The sequence below is a fragment of the Schistocerca cancellata genome, chromosome 5 (assembly GCF_023864275.1).
Source record: "Schistocerca cancellata isolate TAMUIC-IGC-003103 chromosome 5, iqSchCanc2.1, whole genome shotgun sequence".
Lineage (NCBI taxonomy): Eukaryota > Metazoa > Arthropoda > Insecta > Orthoptera > Acrididae > Schistocerca > Schistocerca cancellata.
The window spans coordinates 642161057-642185398 of NC_064630.1; the positions used below are offsets into that span (position 1 = coordinate 642161057).

General features: G+C 39.1%; 1 protein-coding gene across 1 annotated transcript in view; it reads left to right on the forward strand.

Moving 5' to 3' along the window:
• Nucleotides 1-14692, forward strand: part of LOC126187558 (integrin-linked protein kinase) — a 61037-nt gene extending 46345 nt beyond the window's left edge. Inside the window, exons 8-9 of the mRNA XM_049928712.1 lie at nt 5429-5559; nt 14097-14692. Of these exons, the coding sequence (XP_049784669.1) occupies nt 5429-5559; nt 14097-14243 (278 nt within the window). The 3' untranslated portion in view covers nt 14244-14692. The remainder of the gene's footprint in view (nt 1-5428; nt 5560-14096) is intronic.
• Nucleotides 14693-24342: the final 9650 nt, after the last annotated feature.

The window sequence follows — 24342 nt, forward strand, 5'->3', positions numbered from 1 at the left end:
ACACACGAACATACGGGATTCCTACACCACTGCAGTTGCACACGCACAATAATGCCTGTTTTCTGGCGCTCTCTGGAAACTGGTAAATCGAACCTATTTCTAACAGTCTTCGGATAGTATTGCGAACGGTTGTTAGAAAAGCGTTACTTTCAAAGCAAATTTCTTTTTACGCAAGATGAATTATGTTACGTGTGAGAAAGTGGGATGGATATCTAAATCACAGAGCGTTCGAAACTGAACAGTTTGAGGACCAGCCACTTACAAGAATTTCGAGCCGAGACATTTATGTCATAATATTAATTTTACTGGCACATTTGTGTGATGTATCTTAAAGTATAACACACGCAAAAAAGATCAATATTACATGTGAAAGCTAAGCTTCTGTTGTAGCGTGTTAATCTTAGAGACTAATATTATACGTGAAAGCTTAGCTTTTATTGTAGATATACGGTACTGTGTACATTAATGTAAACCGTTAACTTTTCCTCTTGCGTGTTCGCGCTATTTAACCATTGATCTTGCTACTGGCTGACTATAACATGTGTCCTATGCTCTGAATAGCTGCTGTCATCGGCTGACGAGATCTCGTGGCTTGAGATATGACTCGCTTACAAAATGACTTCGCAACCTCGGTTTCAACGCTCCGCAAACTAACGCGCTGTGTTTGGTGCAATTCGAATTTATACTTTCGTAATAAGAAAATATGCAACGTATGTGTTGCTGCAAATCAAAGGTCTTTCCAACACTTCTCTCCTTTTATTTTTTTTATTTTTATTTTTTATTAAAATTCTCTCCAAAACTTGTCTGCCCGTCTTTTTTTTCTTCTTCTTCTTTTTTTTTCGGGACGTTCTACGCGATTGTATAAAACGTTAACCATTCAAAGAATTGATAAGTTTTGCAGTTCCGAGGGAAAATCTACGGAAAATCTGTTACTTAGCACAGAAAAAGTGTATTTTCGCCCGGGAAAAAGCGTATTTTTTAAACGGGATATCCGGGAGAAATCCGGGAATAATCCGGGAATTTTTTTTCCTTGTCCCCGTATACACCCTGTATATAGACAGACGTGTGTGTGTGTATATATATATATATATATATATATATATATATATATAAACGTGTGTATATATATATATATATATATATATAAAAAGAAAGATGATGAGACTTACCCAACAAAAGCGCTGGCAGGTCGATAGACACACAAATAAACACAAACATACACACAAAACTCTAGCTTTCGCAACCAACGGTTGCCTCGTCAGGAAAGAGGGAAGGAGAAGGAAAGACAAAAGGATTGGGTTTTAAGGGAGAGGGTAAGGAGTCATTCCAATCCCGGGAGCGGAAAGACTTACCTTAGGGGGAAAAAGGACAGGTTTACACTCGCACACACACACATATCCCTATATATATATGATATGGTTATAATAGAAGAAAACATTCCACGAAGGAAAAATATACCTAAAAACAAAGATGATGTGACTTACCAAATGAAAGTGCTGGCAGGTCGACAGACACACAAACGAACACAAACATACACACAAAATTCAAGCTTTCGCAACAAACTGTTGCCTCGTCAGGAAAGAGGGAAGGTTTGAAGGATTAGGTGGATGAGGGCAATGGATTGTTCAGTTTGGAACTGGTATAGGGACTGATGGAAAGAAGGGTTGCAGCCAGAGATGGGAACTTTAAGTGTGAGGCCTTTGGGGGTTATGCCAAATGTCAGACAAGCCTGAGAAAATAAAATATGTGAGCGTAATCTGGCTAGGGTGAAGGCATGTTTGCGGAGGGAATGTAAATAAAACTTAATGGGGTCGTTGTGGGGGTGTTGTGAGGGTGACATGGTATTAGAAGGTGGAAAGTTTAACATGAGGTTGACATGAAAAAGAAAGATAGAAATATATGGGGAGAGATATAGGTGAACTAGAAAGCAATTGGAGATCTGGTATGAAAAAAGGCGAAAAAGTGTTGATTAAGTTGATCCTGTGGTGAACTTGGGTTGGTAGACAGCGATGTGCAAAAAGGTTAGGTGGTTGTGTTGCCGCTAAATCACGTTAAAGGACGGAGAAATTCGGGAAAATTTCGAGAAAATTTCGAAAAAACGTATTAAAGGAGTGGTGTTGTGGTGAAAGATTACGAAAATGGGGCTAACAATTGTAGAAATAATGACGTTAAAACCTGTGGGGAGCGGCTAAAAAGATCAGTGATGTGCGAAAAACGGAAGTGGAAATAAAGTTAAAGTTATTAGAACTAGCCGAAATGGTTGTTTAATACGTGAAAGCAGCTGTTATTGAACTAGAAACGGTGGATTTTATAGCAGCGGTAGTGTTGAAAGCAGAAAATAAAATTTTTTTGGTTATGGTTTGGAAGTGGGTTACGTATTGTTGAGCATATATAGGCGGGATAAAATTGTATAGTAGATTACAGTAAAAAGGGGAAGGTGAATACAAAGTGAAACTACTGGTAAAAACAGAAAGAGAAAATAAAGAGAAAAAAGAGAAATAGGACGACAGGAAAGATTTCGAAATGCAAAGGCGACAATAACAACTGTAATTGTTGGGTTCAAATTAATGATATGGTTATAATAGAAGGAAACATTCCACGAAGGAAAAATATACCTAAAAACAAAGATGATGTGACTTACCAAATGAAAGTGCTGGCAGGTCGACAGACACACAAACAAACACAAACATACACACAAAATTCAAGCTTTCGCAACAAACTGTTGCCTCATCAGGAAAGAGGGAAGGAGAGGGAAAGACGAAAGGATGTGGGTTTTAAGGGAGAGGGTAAGGAGTCATTCCAGTCCCAGGAGCGAAAAGACTTACCTTAGGGGGAAAAAGGGACGGGTATACACTCGCGCACACACACACACGTATCCATCCACACATATACAGACACAAGCAGACTTGTTTAAAGACAAAGAGTTTGGGCAGAGATGTCAGTCGAGGCAGAAGTGCAGAGGCAAAAATGTTGTTGAATGACAGGTGAGGTATGAGTGGCGGCAACTTGAAATTGGCGGAGATTGAGGCCTGGTGGATAACGGGAAGAGAGGATATATTGAAGAGCAAGTTCCCATCTCCGGAGTTCGGATAGGTTGGTGTTGGTGGGAAGTATCCAGATAACCCGGACGGTGTAACACTGCGCCAAGATGTGCTGGCCGTGCACCAAGGCATGTTTAGCCACAGGGTGATCCTCATTACCAACAAACACTGTCTGCCTGTGTCCATTCATGCGAATGGACAGTTTGTTGCTGGTCATTACCACATAGAATGCATCACAGTGTAGGCAGGTCAGTTGGTAGATCACATGGGTGCTTTCACACGTGGCTCTGCCTTTGATTGTGTACACCTTCCGGGTTACAGGACTGGAGTAGGTGGTGGTGGGAGGGTGCATGGGACAGGTTTTACACCGGGGGCGGTTACAAGGGTAGGAGCCAGAGGGTAGGGAAGGTGGTTTGGGGATTTCATAGGGATGAACTAAGAGGTTACGAAGGTTAGGTGGACGGCGGAAAGACACTCTTGGTGGAGTGGGGAGGATTTCATGAAGGATGGATCTCATTTCAGGGCAGGATTTGAGGAAGTCGTATCCCTGCTGGAGAGCCACATTCAAAATCTGATCCAGTCCCAGAAAGTATCCTGTCACAAGTGGGGCACTTTTGTGGTTCTTCTGTGGGAGGTTCTGGGTTTGAGAGGATGAGGAAGTGGCTCTGGTTATTTGCTTCTGTACCAGGTTGGGAGGGTAGTTGCAGGATGCGAAAGCTGTTGTCAGGTTGTTGGTGTAATGCTTCAGGGATTCCGGACTGGAGCAGATTCGTTTGCCACGAAGACCTAGGCTGTAGGGAAGGAACCGTTTGATGTGGAATGGGTGGCAGCTGTCGTAATGGAGGTACTGTTGCTTGTTGGTGGGTTTGATGTGGACGGACGTGTGAAGCTGGCCATTGGACAGGTGAAGGTCAACATCAAGGAAAGTGGCATGGGATTTGGAGTAGGACCATATGAATCTGATGGAACCAAAGGAGTTGAGGTTGGAGAGGAAATTCTGGAGTTCTTCTTCACTGTGAGTCCAGACCATGAAGATGTCATCAATAAATCTGTACCAAACTTTGGGTTGACAGGCCTGGGTAACCAAGAAGGCTTCCTCTAAGCGACTCATGAATAGGTTGGCGTACGAAGGGGCCATCCTGGTACTCATGGCTGTTCCCTTTAATTGTTGGTATGTCTGGTCTTCAAAAGTGAAGAAGTTGTGGGTCAGGATGAAGCTGGCTAGGTAATGAGGAAAGAGGTTTTAGGTAGGGTGGCAGGTGATCAGCGTGAAAGGAAGTGCTCCATCGCAGCGAGGCCCTGGACGTGCGGGATATTTGTGTATAAGGAAGTGGCATTAATGGTTACAAGGATGGTTTCTGGGGGTAACGGATTGGGTAAGGCTTCCAGGCATTCGAGAAAGTGGTTGGTGTCTTTGATGAAGGATGGGAGACTGTATGTAATGGGTTGAAGGTGTTGATCTACGTAGGCAGAGATACGTTCTGTGGGGGCTTGGTAACCAGCTACAATGGGGCGGCCGGGATGATTGGGTTTGTGAATTTTATGAAGAAGGTAGAAGGTAGGGGTGCGGGGTGTCGGTGATATATATATATATATATATTTATATATATGGTTATAATAGAAGGAAACATTCCACGTAGGAAAAATATACCTAAAAACAAAGATGATGTGACTTACCAAATGAAAGTGCTGGCAGGTCGACAGACACACAAACAAACACAAACATACACACAAAATTCAAGCTTTCGCAACAAACTGTTGCCTCATTAGGAAAGAGGGAAGGAGAGGGAAAGACGAAAGGATGTGGGTTTTAAGGGAGAGGGTAAGGAGTCATTCTAGTCCCGGGAGCGGAAAGACTTACCTTAGGGGGAAAAAAGGACGGGTATACACTCGTACACACACACACACATATCCATCCACACATATACAGACACAAGCAGACATATTTAAAATATGTTATTTGTAATTATCATTTTTTCTAGCACAGTTTATGTAGTTAGAATGCTCCTTTACTGACAGTGTACAGTACAATGTTCTCCCTGCACTTCTTGCAAAGAGGCTAAGGTTCAAATGCTTTATTAACCCTTTAACTGCTCTGGACGTGCTAACGTGTGCACCTTTGTACCTGTGCTCTGAACATGCTTACGCATGCCACCAGTCCTTCTACCTGGTACTCTGAACGAATGTGTTTATGCTTAGACACATTCAGAGTACCAGGTAGAAGGACTGGTGGCACACACAAACACATTCAGAACACGCAGGGACATGCACAAAGGCACGCACATTAACACGTCCAGAGCATTTAAAGAGTTAAGTTTGTAGGTTTTTTTTTTTAAGAATTTGTAACAGCTATCCCTGTATGTTTAAAAACACATTGCATTTTTCAGCACTGCAGAAGAAACCAAGTGAAAGAAACTGGGAGGCTTGTGATATGTGGAGCTATGCAATTTTACTGTGGGAGTTAGCAACTCGGGAAGTGCCATTTGCGGATTACTCACCAATGGAAGTGGGTATGAAGGTAAGATGGTTATGACGAATGTTACTAACTTCCTTCAAATAACACAATGCAGAATTGCCAAGTACTGGATCCTAAAATTTTGTTTTGTGACAAAATGTTATGTTATTGATCATAGCTATTTTGGAGGCATAACTTACAAGGGAAAAGAGAGATCTGTTTGGATCTCCAGTAATTTAACGTTATCTTCAAAAATGAAACATCATAGCTTGTTCTTCTTGTGATTAGATTTTTCTGTCTGTACTTGTAGTTACAGATGCTGTGTATGTGTTCTGAACCATGAATACTTTTTATTAAAATGAAAATAATTGCTTCTTATTTGTGGAAGCATGTAATTGACATTAATATGCTTTACAAAACCAATCTTACACCTGCTTGCTTTCATTAACAGAATAGCATGCAAAGACAGATAAAAAACCAAACACAGTACAAGTCCACAGCCAAAGTCTTCATAATAGATCTAGCATCAACATTAGTAATTCTGGACATAGGATGCCATAGAGGTGTGTCTGCTTCGTTACCCCATGTAGTGTCTTAAGTCATTCTGGAGACAATTGGATTGGCCTCTGTAATCACCCTCCTGGGATACTACGGCACACTGAGAACACAGCTTACAGCCTCATTGCTATCTTTCTTGATCTCTTTGCTGTGGGTATTGCCACCAGATATTACATCCCTTCTATCCTGAACTGATTTGTCTTGTGCTGATGACAGTGTTGGGGAACCTTGAGAGTACGACTCAGGACAGTGTGACATCTCAGTGTTCATCGTGGCTGGAGACAGTACAGGCTGCAAAATTTCCAGGGACAGTGTTTCCTGATTTGCTGGGTCCGCCATCCATGGAGAATGACATGGAGCAAAGACAGTGTGGAGGAGATTGCTGCATTGCCAGGGGCAGGAGCCCATGTAGTGGCGTAGAGTGGAGATTGTAGCCAGGTGCAGGTGCCTATTGCTGCTAGGAGGAATGAACAAAATGTTGTGGATTAGCCCATAGCAACTATGAAGAGCTGAAGAATTCATGTTACTGCAGCCTATGGAAGAGGTTGTAGGTTGGTGACTCATTTGTTGTTGTTGTTGTTGTTGTTGTTGAGAGACAGCTTGTTCTAACACCTGTGGAAGTAGAAACAATTGTCACCACCTGGTACAGATGATACCCCAGATGTCTTACAGTGGTGCCAGGGGCCAAATCTGGATATCCGCTGAATGAATGTGTCCACTTTGCTGTTTCTGGCATGTTGCAGCATCTTAAGTGTGACCTTGGGTGTGGCCACATAGTCAGGAGAGGGCAACCAAGCAGCAGTTCCACCCGGGTCTTCCCAGCTATTGGCATTGATGTAAAGTTGCTAACAAGGGAACCTCCCCATCGCACCCCCCTCAGATTTAGTTATAAGTTGGCACAGTGGATAAGCCTTGAAAAACTGAACACAGATCAATTGAGAAAACAGGAAGAAGTTGTGTGGAACTATGAAAAAATAAGCAAAATATACAAACTTAATAGTCCATGCGAAAGATTAGCAAGGTGAAGGACAATGTGAGCTCACGAGCGCCGTGGTCCTGTGGTTAGCGTGAGCAACCACAGAACGAGAGGTCCTTGGTTCAAGTCTTCCCTCGAGTAAAAAGTTTAATGTTTTATTTTCAGACAGTTATTGTCTGTCCGTTCGTTCATTGACGTATCTGTTCACTGTAATAAGTTTAGTGTCTGTGTTTTGCGACCACACCGCAAACTTGCAATTCGGAAAATATTCATTGACCTTGTTATTGAAGTCGCGAGCTATATTTGCTGGATTCATATTGCCCACGGAATACATCTCACGTATCTAATGCAGTCTCATCCAAAGTAGCGAACAGTCAACTGCCAGCCAGGCAGCCTCGTTAGCCGGAATACTATCTTTTCCATGCGCTGGAGTCAACGATTTCGATGTTTGTTTAGGTGTAGCATCCCCAAACTACGGCGCAGTTACCTTGCATCTGACAGACAGACGGACAGATAATATTTGTGTGAAAATAAAAAATTAAACATGTCACCTGAGGGAAGACTTGAACCAAGGACCTTTCATTCCGCAGCTGCTCACGCTAACCACGGTACCACGGCGCTCCTGTGCTCGCACTGTCCTTGAAGTTGCCTATTTTGCGCATGGACTACTCAGTTTGTATATTTTGCTTATTTTTTCATATTTCCATACAACTTCTTCCTGTTTTCTCCATTGTCCTGTGTTCAGTTTTTCAACTGTGCCAACTTAAAACTAAATCTGAGGGGGGTGCGATGGGGAGGTTTCCTTGTAAGAAAGAATGTGAGAGATTCTGTGTTGCAGTCTTGAATGTCTATGTCCACCTCAGAATTTGTTTGGAGGGATCTTGAATGTCCTTGCCCACCTCAGAATTTGTTTGGGGAATGCAGCAGAGAGGTGAATAAGTGTTGAATGATTTCAGAAGCATGGAACTCTGCAAATAGAGCCAACACAAATAAGATCATTGCCTATCATGGTGGTAGAGAAGATTGCTGTGATACATTCTGGACATAATTTCATAAGGAGTCATAATTATCAGTGGCCAGACAGTAGAATCCATTTTGCCCTGAGACTTTCATTTATGTGCTGCCACGTTGAGCAGAAGTAAAGAAGATTCTTGCAGAGTCTAGACAGGATCAGAATCAAGTGGGATTTGCGTTTTGCATCTAACAATAGAACTCCCGAGAATACTGACAACTGATCTCATGGTAAAAACTATCCCCAGTAAACAGTTTTTGTGCAGGAACAGACATGCTCTGGCCAACTTTTATGATCCTGACCAATTACCTTTCTTGAAACTGGATTGTCAGATGACTTGGTAGCCACACGATATTCAGTGATAGGTAGTTCTTCCAATGTATGGCAAAGAGACTTGTGTATCTTGGCAGAGATCTTTTTTTTATCTTTGGGTTGGGGTTAACCATTAAATGTGGCACTGTATTAACATGAAGACAGCGGCTTGTGGTCTTACACAGAATATGATAAGAGTATGCCATTCATTGTACTGTTAATAAGTCGTGTGGCAAAATACTAACATAAATTAACTCTAGAAGAAGCTGACATGGGGGAGGATCAGTTTGCATTCTGTAGAAATGTTCGTATACATGAGGCAGTGGTGATCATAAGATTTATCCTATAAGATAGGTTGAAGTAAAGCAGACCCCATATCCGTATTTATAACATTTGTAGATTTAGAAATAGGTTTTGAAGCTATTGACTGGAATGCACTGATTGATTTTCTGGAGGTACTTGGGATAAAATACAGAGTGTGAAAGGTTATCTAAAACTTGTACAAAAGCCATGCTGTAGTTATAAGATTCAGAGGGCATGAAAGATTGGCTGCAGTAGAGAAGGGAGTGAGTAAGTTTTGTGGTAAACCCCCCCCCCCCCCCCCATGTTATTTAATCGGTATATAGAGCAAGTTTAAAGGAAACTAAAGATAAATGTGTTAGGGGAGGTACAGCTCACGGAGAAAAAAATAACATTGCGTAGTAAAATCCCTTTTTAATGTATCTCAGGGAACCAAACTACTTTTTCCTTAAATAGAGTGTTGAGCTCCAATATGCTAATTACATACCCATTATCAGAATTTTGAAGTTTTTAGGCCTTGTAAAGCAGTCACATGTAAAATCACCAATTGGTGTGTCATTTTAAAGGCAGCATCCAAAATGAAGAGGAAATTGTTTATATTCAAAAGTTACTATTTTTAGTTAATGCCATAGACAAAACATGACTACACAAAAAGGGAAATTCTTAAATATTATCATTTATTTTATAAAGTAAAAAAATTGAGAATTGTAGTTCACCGTTTCCTGCTAGTATAGCATATTGAAAAAGAGTTGTTACTCTAACTCAGAGATAACCAAACTTTCTTCACGGTGAGTTGGATAATTGACAAAATGACAAGTGAGAGTCACAACATTATTCAGTACAGTACTTACAGGCCAGAACAAAAGCTCCATGGAAAAAGGCAAGAAACTAAGTTCAGCATTCTGTGTTAACAATGAGTGAGTGGTAGGGATTGCACAAAAGACAAGAACAACCAACCTATTTCCTTACAGAAAAGTTAGTAAAGAATGCGAAGTTAACAAAAAATAGTTACACCAGACGTAGTGTGCACATTTCCGAATCTATCAATCTAAGCAGTAGGAAACTGTTAGTGAGATTTGTGAAACCAACATGTGGCTCTCAAGATATCTTCAATTGTTTTGTTTAGTTTTGCTGCATCCAATCAAGAGAGTTCCTTTCAAATGTTCATCACTCAATCTCATTCTGTGTGCTGACTTCACGTTCTTCATTTTTTTTTTTTAATGTTTCCTCACAGACATAAGTTGCTCTTGAATACTGATGCCATAACAGCAGCAAATTTCTTCTGTTTTGGAAACTCAGCATCACATAAGCAGTGGTAAAATTCAGTTTTCCACCTCTGTTCTTCTCAACAAGTCCTTTGCTAGCAAATCAATAAGCTCCGACTGTACCTCAACTAGTATGTCACCAAGTTTACACTCAAATGGATTCTGGAACAGATGAATGTCCCTCTTCTCACTGGTTTGATGCTACTTGCCATGAATTCCTCTCCTGTGCCAACCTCTTCATCTGAAAGTAGAACTTGCAACCTATGTCCTCAATTATTTGCTGAATGCTGTATTCCCATCTCTGTCTTCCTGCACAGCTTTTGCCCTCTGCAGCTCCCTGTAGTACAATGGAAGTCCTTCCCCGATGTCTTAACAGATGTCCTACCACCCTATCCCTCCTCCGTGTCAGTGTTTTCCTCGTATTCCTTTCCTCTGATTCTGCACAGAACTTCCTCATTCCTTACCTTATCAGTCCACACAATTTTCAACATTAGTCTGTAGCACCACATCTCAAATACTTTGATTCTCATCTGTTCCAGTTTTCCCACAGTCTATGTTTCACTACCATGCAGTGCTGTGCTCCGAACGTACATTCTCAAAATTTCTTCTTCAAATTATGGCCTATGTTTGATACTAGTAGAGTTCTCTTGACCAGGAATGCCCCTTTAGCCAGTGGTAGTCTGCCTTTGATGTCGTCCTTGCTCCGTCCAGGATTGGTTATTTTGCTGCCTAGGTAGTAGAATTCCTTCAGTCATCTACTTCATGGACATCAATCCCAATGTTAAGTTTCTTGCTGTTCTCATTTTTGCTACTTGTCATTACTTTCGTCCTTGTTCGATTTGCTCTCAATCCATATTCTGTACTCATTAGACTGTTCATTCCATTCAGCAGATCATGTAGTTCTTCACTTTCAGTCAGGATAACAATGTCATCAATAAATTGTATCATTGATATCCTTCCACCTTGAATTTTAACCCCACTCCTAAACCTTTCTTTATTTCCATCATTGCTTCTTTGATGTACAGATCGAACAGTAACAGCGAAGGACTACACCCCTCCTTTACAACCTTTTTAATCGGAGCACTTCATTCTTGGTCGTCCACTCTTATTATTCCCTCTTGGCTCTTGCACAAATTGCTTACCCCTGTTTTTCTCAGAGTTTTGAACATCTTCCACCATTTTACATTGTCGAACGCTTTTTCCAGGTCAATAAATCCTATGAACTTGTCTTGATTTTTCTTTAGCCTTGCTTCCATTGTCAACCACAATGTCAGAATTGCCTCTCTGGTGCCTTTACCTTTCTTAAAACCAAACTGATCATCATCTAACACATCCTCAATGTTCTTTTCCATTCTTTTGTATATTATTCCTGTCAGTAACTTGGATCATGAACTGTTAAGCTGATTGTGTGATAATTCTCACATTTGTCAGCTCTTGCAGTCTTCGGAATTGTGTGGATGATATTTTTCTGAAAGACAGATGGTATGTTGCCACATTCATACATTCTACTCACTAATGTGTCATTTTGTTGCCACTTCCCCCAATGATTTTAGAAATGCCGCTAGAATGTTATCTATCCCTCCTGTATTATTTGATCTTAAGTCCTCCAGAGTTCTTTTAGATTGTGATTCCAATACTGGATCCCCTATCTCTTCTAAATCGACTCCTGTTTCATCTTCTATCACATCGGACATCCCCTCATAGAGGCCTTTAATGTACTCTTTCCACCAATTCGCTCTCTCCTCTGCATTTAACTGTGGAATTCCCGTTGCACTTTTAATGGTAGCACCCTTGCTTTTAATTTCACTGAAGGATGTTTTGACTTTCCTGTGTGCTGAGCAGTCCTTGCAACAATCATTTCTTTTTCAATTTCTTCACATTTTTCATGCAGCCATTTCTTCTTAGCTTTCGAGCTCTTCCTGTTTATATCATTCCTCAGTGACCTGTATTTATGTATTCCTAAATTTCCCTGAACATTTTTGTACTTACTTCTTTAATTAATAAAAAAAAATAGGAGTGGGGATAAGCTACTACAAACAGCATAGTTTAATGATGAAGCCACATTTACCAGTCATCGCCAAATGATGCATTATTGGTCTGTTGGTTTTGTCAAGTGGAACGTCAGCATTAATGGAGTGTAAGCATGCAATGTGAGACAGTGAACCATCAGCTCAAAGGCCCGTTTTTCAAAGTCAGAACACTGAACATGCACAAGTATTGCAGCCTACTAACAGACTATCTTGTACGGATGCTAGAAGATTTTCCTCTGCAGACTAAGAGGAATCTATAATGCCAGCTTCATGGACGTCCAGCACATAGTGCACAAATTACTAAAGCATGTCTTCACAAATTGTTTCCAAATCATTTCATTGGATACAGAGGACCTGTACATTGGTCTACACCTTGATAAACATTATCTAAAGGTAAAAATTACAGCTATTTGCGTAAATATATTGTTTTTAGGTACCTATCGATCATTGTCCTCTGTAGACTGAGCTTTGCAATCTGCACAGCCAAAGAAAACAGTAATAGCACATTCCTTGCCAACTGGTTTGTCACATGTTGCTCACTCATATGAACTTTTCCTTTCTTTGTGAGATTTTTGCACCTGGCAGTGACAATGACTTCCACCTACATCTCATTTCTGTGTAATCTTTGGCAGTTTCAACTATGAGCTTGAGAAGGTTTCTTATTTGTTTGTAGATTACTCAATCATTCATGCTTGCTATGTCTAGAATATTATAAAAAATATCAACAAACCATTGTCTTCATGCAATTTCATTGAATGCCAGTCCAGTCATATGGGCAATAATATCTACTCCTGACTTAGTTTCATTCTACAGTGACACTGTGTCAGGCTCTGACCTCATAACAGTCCCAGTTTGTAAATCTGGATGCAGAGAACAGAATTATTAGCTTCTTTCATGAATTTCTTTGATACACTGTGTGGATCGTATCAGCATTCTTGAAAGTTACACATAGGACCTTGCGAGCTTTCTTCATGCACTCAGACACTTCAATTCTGATTTTGTTCGTTGTACCAAGCAAGCGAGCTTGTTTGGTTTTTTCCAGATCTCATGCTAGTGAAAGTGAGGTGAAGAAGTTGTCGGAAATAACATTCCTTCCTTTATTTAGATCTTTACCTATAACTTTATTCACTACAAATTCATTAAGACATTCACAACTAGGACGAGTTTCATATTTACCAATGCATGGGAAAATATTTAGTATATATTTGGAATGTTTACCGACAGTCATCCAGCATTTCTACTCATACTTGTCAGGTTTTGAAGCCTTGAACTGAATGAACTGACAGCTACACATGAATGGAGCAACTGCTTATCAGAACAAATGTATGGGCCAGGAGTGTGCAGGCTTTGACAGCTTGCTATGAATCTCTCCAATACGTCTGACATGAGAATAGACTTGTCATATTTTAGTCGCCGTGACCATATCAAACTCAAAAACCCGGCAGAACATCATGTTTTCCCTGAAGTGATTACACATCATCACAGACTTGTTAAAAAAGGTCCACCTGTTGTTGCAGCATTTCTAAGAGTTGACAGGTATTGGTTCACGTACTGCCTTTTTAGTATTATGTTGTCTCTCTTGGTCCTTTGCTCACATACCCATGTTTTGTTCAGGATCATTTCACATTCTTTTCACCTATCAATTTGCCTCGTAGACTATTTTGTTCTATGCTATTACAGTTCAAAACAATTGAGAAGGTTTCGTATTACAATAATTCTCACATATCCAGTACATAGTGATAGCTACTGAAAGTGCTGACTGAATTTTTGAGTTTGCTGACTGAATTTTGGAGTTTGCTGACTGAATTTTGGAGTTCATTTTCCTCTTTGCCCCTACACCAGCATACACAGTTGAGGATTTACTTTGTTGATGAGTTCTACTGTAGTCTTATATTATTCTTTTCTGTCATGTATTTTTGGTTACATTATTTGAAATTGGTTTTTCAGTGGATATAATCTGCAAGTAATAGTACATGTTAATCACAGCTACATACTACAGTTTTACAGATATTATTTTTGTTTTTACACTTTGTTGTGGTTCACATGTTTTATCTCTTATTTGTATAATGATAACCAAGATATTAAGGCTAATTTCAAAAGTTTGTTTTGAGCAATAATGTAGAAATTTTTTTTATATTTTGTTTCAGATTGCTTTGGAAGGTTTACGTATCAGTATCCCACCAGGAATTTCATCACATCTAGCTAAATTGATTAGAATATGTATGAATGAAGATCCAGGGAAGAGGCCAACCTTTGATATGGTTTTGCCTATTCTTGATAAAATGAAACGATAATTGGCACATCGTCTGTTTTACAGCACATGTTCAAGTGTACACCCTATTCAGAATTACTTTGTGAACAGTGGCAGATTCTTTTCTGTGTCAGTCATTGTTGCTGGGTTGTGCTGATAAGGCATAGCATCTAACATACATTGACAACAACCATGTTAGCAAAAATTGTGTCACAAAATTACTTTAGTTACTCAAGAAGACAATACAGAATTATAGCATAGCTCCAGGTAACGTAATATTCACCAAATTTGGAAGTGGGTATGCTGTTGTGACACAAAAGTTTTGATGGCAGTGTTCATGTACAGCTGCAATGCAGATGACTTTTATTTTGCAGCAGTTCTATTGTAACAAGGCGCCACAGTATATCACAAAGAAATTTTGAGTAGCACTGAATAGCTAAGGGCTGATACACACAATATTTTGTGTGTGTGTGTGTGTGTGTGTGTGTGTGTACACGGGGGGGGGGGGGGGGGGGGGTTAATTTTTATTCAAATTTGACACAGAGGATAGAGATATAAGAAGTGAGTGCAGTTTCTTATTTTTACATAACCATAAGGTTTCCTAAGCATAATTGCAGAAAGTGGCTTCTTTATTGGTGCTGCTTGTCAGTGATGTTTATCACTAGTCTGATAATAGTGCCTTATTGTACCATAGGTGTATGCCATTGATAGCACATTTATGAAACAAACTACCTAATTTTGCTTAGCATTTTAGAATTTTTATTGCAAACACTGCCATGTATTTTTAGATCTCAGAAGGTGAGTTCTCCAATATAGAAAGTTGATATGCCTTCCACCATACACTTTTCATAGTTTCTATATGAAGTGCCTTGTTTTTGAGGATGTGTTTATATTTACATATCAATTTACCTATGTTGTATCAAGAGACAAATCAAATCTTATGATAAAGAAGGATCATATTTTTGTTGTTTAGACTTCCATGTACAAACTGTTTACTAGTAAAGACAGTAATATCACGTATTATATTTTAAAACTGGATGTCGAAAGAAATGCGCACATTCTTGTTCTTCCCATAAGTGCCTAATTGAGTGTAACTTAGTGCACACAGAAGGCTTGCCAGTAGTCTTATTTTATCATAGTTTTGTCAGTATTTTGTCATTGCTTTTTGTTTTTTTTATCATATTAGAATCTCATAAGTTCTTTGTTTATTTAATAATACTCATTTCATTGGTAATGTCATTAACATTAAAACATTTGTCATGCACATAATTCATTTGAATATTTGGATGCACTGTCTTAGTGTCAGCATCAACACGTGATATTAAAGAATAGCAGTATTTCGGATTGTGGAAATGAGGAAAGGCAGCTGCAGGCACATGGTGCAGTTTTATGAGCAGTTAATTGTGTCAAACATCAATCAGCTGTTAGTGAGTAGTTGCCTTTTCTCGATTTTGTTTGATGTTTCAGATAATAAAATTGTATGGTTACAGAATATGGACACTTATAGAACCATAAATGCTATCTTTTGTAATTTTCTTACAAAATGAGGCATCATTTCAGTTATATTACACACAGAGTGTGAGTGTTTGTTAGTCTTGACTTATTTCATCCCGTGTTCCTTTTCATCCCGTGTTCCTTTTATACTTCAGTCAACAATAAGAGTCAGTAACTTATTGGTTGATATTTTCCGTAATACACTATTTCCTTCAGAAGACGTGTTCCAGAAGCTGTTCTGTTGCAGTATGAGAGGCAGTCATTTCATGTGCTCCTAGAGTTTTCACTGCTGTTGTTCATTAACCTGTATCACACTTGAAACTGATTTATGTTATTCACATTTTTTACTAAGTTTATATTTGAGTGGGTCATTTTTCAGTCAGAGTGTAGATGCCCCTGTACAGTGCTACCTAATTTATGTTTGAAATGTAGTGTAGCACTAGGATGTTAAGTATAACATATCTGTAAAAATGAAACTCCATTAAATCTTTAGAATACCCATTTTTTTCCTTCCTCTCCTCAGCTGTGGAAATGTTACTTCCTGAGACAAAAGACAGTGCATGTTGCTGCCTCTTATGCTGTGATATCCAGTCACTGCAACTTCTTCATGTCCTTAACACAAGAAGATACATATTTTCAGATATTTTTAATTGCATATGTGTGTGCATTCATGATAAGTAACAGATCTTAAGTACAATGTTAAGCTTACATAGGAATTAAAATATTGTGTTTGTTGGTACTTAGATTGTTGCACTTTGGTTTCTGTTTAAGAAGCATTACAAGCTTGTGGCTGATATTTTATTTGTCCGTTAGCTGATTTGTTTCATCATTTTGTGAGAGAATGTTTAAGTAAAACATGAGTGATTTTGTGTAACAGTAAGAAACTTGAAAATAAACCTTTTGTTTTTAGTTTCAAGTTATTTTTATATGCTTTTCACACTCATTTCTTGTATTACATTTTAAATTCCATTTTGTGTTTCTCAGTGCTAAATCCGTAGCAGTTAATTGCTGTACTGAGCATTTGTGACAAATTGAACCATATGCTGGACTAAGACTTAAATTTGAAATGTCTTTCGTTGGATGTGGAGGATTAGGTGCAGTCCAGCACATACTTACCTGATGTCAAGGACATTAATTTCAGCCCATTATACTGGTAAACATATGTTGGCTCTCTTGGGAATGTTTGCTATTTTGTGTCCATTTTTTCCTAAAATTATTCAGTATCTGCTGCCCACATGCTTGTGTGAAATTATATGTCAGCATTTAGGCAGCTTGCATTGATTGTGTGGAATCTCAAAACGTTGCATCGTAGCATAGCATGTGACATTTTGAAAATTCTTATTTATGGAGATATTGGTGTAGTTCTGGGTATCTTGTGAAGATTGTATGTATAATTTGTCAAATTTCGTTCCACTTTAAATGGCTATTTTTTGTATCTAATAATGTTTATTACGTTTTAATATTAAACTCCCTATCTTTGTGTGAATTAGCTGGAGTATTATAATCTTACTTTTGATGTTCTATTTTCTGTTTACATTGTTGTCTATAAAATATTAATTTATTAATGAAGTTAATTGCTTGAAGAGATGTCTTTATGTTTCTATTTGAAAACACATAATGTATTACCATTGTAACATTTAACATAATTTTGAAGTGTATCATTTCATTGTTATTGTGAATATTAGTTATTACTATGGATTTGTGATGAGTATATTTCCCTCAGTATTTAAACACTAGCCAAAGCTGTACGAAAATTAGACTTATTTTGGGTGAAGTGTATAGCATTCTGTGGAATGTTACACTTTTTTGGCCCCCATCTATTAATTTAAATTACCTTTGGATCTTATTGTTGACATAGCACAATAAAATAAGGGTTCACATATGACAACATGCATTACAAGTGATACTGTGGATTTTGTAGCTTACAAAGGCTCACTTTTTAGTTTTTCTCCAGAAGCCATATTTATTAATTTTTTTGTTACAATTTCAAAGTGAAACATCTAAGAAATAAGTAGAACTACTTATAAATACTGATTGTGAACACAGGCACTTTGTAACCAAGCTAACCTAGTGTTAGCTTTAAATTATATATTTCAGAATCATTTCCATAGTAAATACACATTTAAACTACATGTAATCTTCATTTATTTTAGTTCCTTACATTGCGTGTAGTATCTTCAAAATGGATCCAAATCCCAGAATGGGAGTTAATTCCTGTTTGTTGAGAGTATATATTGCAGGCACAGTGTTCACGAAACTTGTGTCAGATAGAATTCATAATTTCCAAGCAGTACTTCAGACTAAACAGTTAGGAAGTGGCAATTAGAGCTAAGTTCTGGCAGAAACTAGTTAATACTCTGTTACTTATAGTACAAACTTGTTACCCATTCAAAATAGCAGTGTCCTCAAGAAGGCAGTTTTGTATACTTTATTGGAGAATTTTTAATTTTGCTCTATAGTATGTATTACGCTTTGTAATTTTTTACAAATTGTAAATTTATGATTCACTTCTGCTTATTTCGTAACAACATGCTATTCAGAGATGGTGTATAGGAAAAGCCCATTGTAAAGGAGGATGGCACACCTTAAGAGCTCAATGCAGAAGATGATGAGATATAGTATATGAAAGCAAGAAAATAACTGAAGAAGAAGTAACACAGTCAAGGTTGGGCACAGCAGGTGGGTCCTTGTCATCCTGGTGTCAGAGTGACCTAACCTTCCTTTTTAACCTTCCCCAATATAGCCCTGTCTTTTCCCTTAGGAGAGAACTATTAGCACCAAAACAAGGGTAGTGTATGTACTTTTACTTATTGACAGTACTGACATCTCTCTTAGGCCTGCCACACACATTCCAGTATACCTGCCAGGTAAACCTTCACAGGTATACTGGAAAGATATACCTGTGCAGGGTGGGGCACACACATGCTATGGTAAACCGGATATTTTAACTCAATCAATTGAGAAATGGGGAGCAGGCAAGAAGACGGCGCAATCGTGTTGGTCAGTTTGTTACTGGCCATGAAGTGTAAAAAGAAGCAAAAACAAAAAATGTGGTGTAAAGAATGGCTGACAAAGAGAAATGAATACACTCATATGAGATTAGTAAAATTCAGATTACTGTAATTATTTGCGGATGAATGAAGATGCCTACACAAAACTATTGTCGCTTGTGACTCCTTTACTACAAATGAAAAATACAGTTATGAAAACTTCTATTTCTGCCCGTGAAAGACTGACAGTCACTCTGAGGTTTCTTGCAATGGGTCGATGGTACGAATGTCTCAAACATTCTGCTATAATACCACCCCAAGCTCTTGGCAAAATAATTCCAGAGACATGTGACACCACCTACAATATGCTGAAAGGAGTATATCTTCAGGTATGTATAACAAATACACACATTTTTTTATTCTTAGAACTTGTTTTACTATTCAAAGAAAAAAATTTAACTGGGGGTAATAATGAACAACAAATGAAATTAGAAAACCAATTGAAAATTTGGTAGTATTCCTCAATTAAGGCCATAGAAAAATTAAAAGTGCCTCAAAATTCAAATATTATTGAAGGTAGCTAAAAAAGTACATGGTGAGTTTGGAAGTGGAAGTTCTTCATAGGTTACAAATCCTACAGGCACTGTTTGCTGTGTAAAGTGATCATATGAAGCAGCTGCTTTAGGACTCGAGCTTGTACTTGAGCTGGGACTGCTTCGATATTCAGAGGTGTATGAACTCATTTGCACTTTAAGCATTCCCATTTCAGCTTCATACAGGAGGTTCAAATGGTTCTGAGCATTATGGGACGTAACATCTGAGGTCATCAGTCCCCTAGAACTTATAACTACTTAAACCTAACTAACCTAAGGACATCACACAAATCCATGCGCGAGGCAAGATTTGAACCTGCGACCGTAGCAGTCGCACAGTTCCAGACTGAAGCGCCTAGAGCTGCTCGGCCACAGCGGCAGGCCGTGCAGTAGGTCAATGATTCTTTTTTCAACAATCAAACGCTAGTATTTTTCACTGTCCTCATTCTCATTGCAATAGATTTTCCCAATAGATCATACCTGTCATCATGGGGCAAAGACTTTTTAAAATGATCTCTCACTGGTAGCAGGACTTCATTGGCCAATTCCACACTTTTTTTTGCCAAAAGGAAGCATATTATTAGACCCTAAAAGTCATTTACCCTAGCTTTATTGTTTACATCAAGAATATAATTTAAAATAAGACAAAACTATAAGATAAAAATAACACATAACTTCTTTAAAAATATATTAAACAAATAGTTTTACTGTAGTATTTCAAAATTTTATTTCATATTTTCTTCATAACCCAGCTTTTTAAACAAGCATTGGTTTTGTGCTATTTTAAATGTTATTTTTATTTTGCTTGTAAAAGGAAATTTATAAAGCTTGTTGCAGTCATCATTGCTATACATCCACAGTGTGAAAAAATACTATTAATTTGCTGCTGTTTCAGTTTCCTGACTACTGAGAAATGGAAAGTTATTCTAAAGCATTTGAAGACAGATGGAATTCCCCACATTGTCTTGGTGCCGTGGGTAGTACACACATAGACATAGTTCCCCCAGCAAATTCCAGATCTTTTTACTTCAACTACAAAGCCAGACACAGTATGGTACTTTTTGCAATAGTAGATGGTAACTATCGGTTCTTGTTAGTGGATTTTGGAACTAATGGACGTGTTACTGATGGAGACGTTCTTCAGAATACTACATTTTATGAAAAGTTAGAGAGTAATGAGCTCAAAATTCCTAAGCCATGCAATGTTACAGAAAATTTTGAAAACGTCCCTTACATTTTTGTGGCTGATGACGCCTTTCCTCTAACACTAAATATTATAAAGCCTTTTCGACAAGTGCAACTAGATTCAGCTAGTAAAGAAATTTACAAATACCACATTTCGAGAGCAAGACACACTGTTGAAAATTGTTTTGGAATACTTGCATCCAGATTTCATGTATTCCATACTCAAATCAATTTGGAACCAGAGAATGTAATAAAAGTGGTGATGGCAACATGTGCATTGCATAATTTTTTGATGGAGCAACATCCAAGCTTTTACGCACCTCCAAACAGTACCTATTAGGAGACATGCAATGGAACTACTGCCATTACAAGTTTGGATACCTCAGAATCATATATGACCACACTGAAACATCTGAACCACAGGAACATTACATCTGCTGCTAAACAGCTTAGAAATGGATTCACTTCAAACTTCATGAATGGAGGCAAAGTTCCATGGCAAGACAATAGGAGTCATCAAAACAAAAAATAGACTAAAAGAAGTAGTTTGGTCTGAGTAAGTTATTAACTCATACAGTTCAAAATATTTTGTATTAATTAATAAAAAATCTGGACTTTGAATATAAACTTTCTATTTGTAAGTACAAAATGTAGTTTAATTAAATTATATGAGAATTATAAATAGTCTGAGTACTTCACCAGTCTCACATCCATCCTAGTCATCCAGGTTTGACAGAGATGCACCAGGAGTATCTCGATTGCCAAGAAAATTGAACAAATCTAAGTACCACAATTTTGATATGTAGACGTTGTCTGTTGAAGTTCCAGATTTCAGTGACATCTCCCATTTCTTCTTCTCTTTACGTACATTACTTCTTAAATTATTTATTTTTTAAACTACAGATTGCTTTGTAGCATCAGATTCTGACCCCTTTAATTTAATAACAAGTCTTTCATAAACTGCATGTTGTGGTACTCTTTACATTGCACCTGCCACAGGCAAGGTTCCAATCTATACGTTTCAATAAACTCTTCTATCACTGGATTCCATTTTCAATTTGACATGTTGATCACAAGAGATGAGCACTACTGTGCATGTAGTCACTAGTCAACACTGTTGTACATGTAAATACAAAGACAACTGATGCTCTCTACTCAGAGCTAGCCCCAGCTAATCAAAAACTTGTACAAGCGTGCTGGAGTGACACACATGCTCAGGTCGACACGCCCGTGCAGGTAGAATGAATTTTTTGATTCTTCTCTGGTTGCCAGCGCAGGTCGCTACACCTGTACAGTTTGGCCTGCAATAGCTGGCACACACGCTCCTGTTTACCTGTAAAGTTTTACCTGACAAGTATACCAGAATGTGTGTGGTGGTCCTTAGAGGTAGGGACTAGCCAGCAATTTTGTCTCATAATTTTATAGTCTTCTCAAAGTAATTCTTCTTTAATATGAACAAGAAAGTCAAACATTTGTAGTTTCACTATCTGTATCTTCTTTTAGAATCTTTTTTAGTTTTTTCAAATGCTCCAGTCCTTGTGAACACTGGTGGTTTTCTGTGCCTGTATGTAGAGTGAAAATTACATTTGGCTTTCCAGAAGCTAAATTCTGTGTTTAACAAGTCCTCTTCATGCACAGCAAAATAAACAACCCCTCCACCCTTCTGTCTCTATCCATCCAAACCCCCCCCCCCTCCCCCTCCCAACTCACATGTGTCTGTGCCTGTCCAACATTATTTTTGGGTTGCAATTTAATACAGTCTCTGCTTATTTTGTGCCTTTGAATATTATCGTGTTATGCTAAACTAATAAATGTGCAGTTGTTTTGGTATCACTAGTTGAGGCCTGAAATGATTATATTTGAGATTGTATAATATTGCTACATAAATTAAAAGAAACCTTCTCAGTAACATGGTAAGTTCTATATGCAATGACATCACGGTCCACAAAGCTCTCCAGGCCGGATACATTTGGTACTCCAGATCCACCTCGTACTATAGCAACAGTTAACCATCCGTTGCCGTGTGTGAAGGAATCATTGATGTCAATGCTGAAGATTAGATGATCATTAGATGATAGCTTACGTCTATTTCGAGTATATAAAGTAAAGGGAGAGGGTGACATATAGGTAGATTTGCCAAAGTCTTTATTAGCGTTCTCAGTAACATGGTAGGTTCTATATGCGATGACATCACGGTCCACAAAGCTCTCCAGGCCGGCTACATTTGGAACTCCAGATCCACCTCGTACTATAGCAACAGTCAACCATCCGTTGCCATGTGTGAAGGAGTCGTTGATGTCAATGCTGAAGTTGAGTCGGCATCCACAGAACACTGCTGGTCCATCCAGTAGAGAGTGTGCTGCAACAGACTTTATAGTATTCTTTTTCTTGTCTGCAGCAGAGGTTACCATTTCGACGTCTTCAACTTTCGAGTATATAAAGTAAAGGGAGAGGGTGACATATAGGTAGATTTGCCAGTCTTTATTAGCGTTCTCAGTAACATGGTAGGTTCTATATGCGATGACATCATGGTCCACAAAGCTCTCCAGGCCGGCTACATTTGGAACTCCAGATCCACCTCGTACTATAGCAACAGTCAACCATCCGTTGCCATGTGTGAAGGAGTCGTTGATGTCAATGCTGAAGTTGAGTCGGCATCCACAGAACACTGCTGGTCCATCCAGTAGAGAGTGTGCTGCAACAGACTTTATAGTATTCTTTTTCTTGTCTGCAGCAGAGGTTACCATTTCGACGTCTTCAATTGTTTTATATATTGTCTGTCTTGAACGTCGACGACATCTTCTGTAGTAAGGCATCGTGCCAGCGTTCAATGCAGTTGCCTGTGCAGCAGCAGCAGCAGCGCGAATGAGCTGCTGGGCAGCGCTCGCTCGCTTATATAGACGCGCGATAGCGCGTGACCTTGATTCGGACTTAGCGTATTTCACAGTGCCAGCGGAGCGTTATCCCGTACGCGAGCACTAGTCGTTCTAGGTGCTCGCGTAAGCTGTTCGCCAGTCTTAGCCGCTGGCGCGCTGCCACGATGGCGCGGCCGGCCTTATCGGCCGGGGTCAAAGGTCAGGCGCTCAGAGAGCTGACGTAACATGCTGTTCTCGCTCTACCATCCGTTGCCATGTGTGAAGGAGTCGTTGATGTCAATGCTGAAGTTGAGTCGGCATCCACAGAACACTGCTGGTCCATCCAGTAGAGAGTGTGCTGCAACAGACTTTATAGTATTCTTTTTCTTGTCTGCAGCAGAGGTTACCATTTCAACGTCTTCAATTGTTTTATATATTGTCTGTCTATCTGTAGCGTAGCTGAGAACCTGTATATGTACATCTAGAATCTGACGGCCATAGAGCGAGAACAGCATGTTACGTCAGCTCTCTGAGCGCCTGACCTTTGACCCCGGCCGATAAGGCCGGCCGCGCAATCATGGCAGCGCGCCAGCGGCTAAGACTGGCGAACAGCTTACGCGAACACCTAGAACGACTAGTGCTCGCGTACGGGATAACGCTCCGCTGGCACTGTGAAATACGCTAAGTCCGAATCAAGGTCACGCGCTATCGCGCGTCTATATAAGCGAGCGAGCGCTGCCCAGCAGCTCATTCGCGCTGCTGCTGCTGCACAGGCAACTGCATTGAACGCTGCCACGATGCCTTACTACAGAAGATGTCGTCGACGTTCAAGACAGACAATATATAAAACAATTGAAGACCTACCATGTTACTGAGAACGCTAATAAAGACTTTGGCAAATCTACCTATATGTCACCCTCTCCCTTTACTTTATATACTCGAAATAGACGTAAGCTATCATCTAATGAAACTGTATTTATTTGGATCAAAGGCAAAGGTACTTGTGAATATGTAAAGTTTGTTGG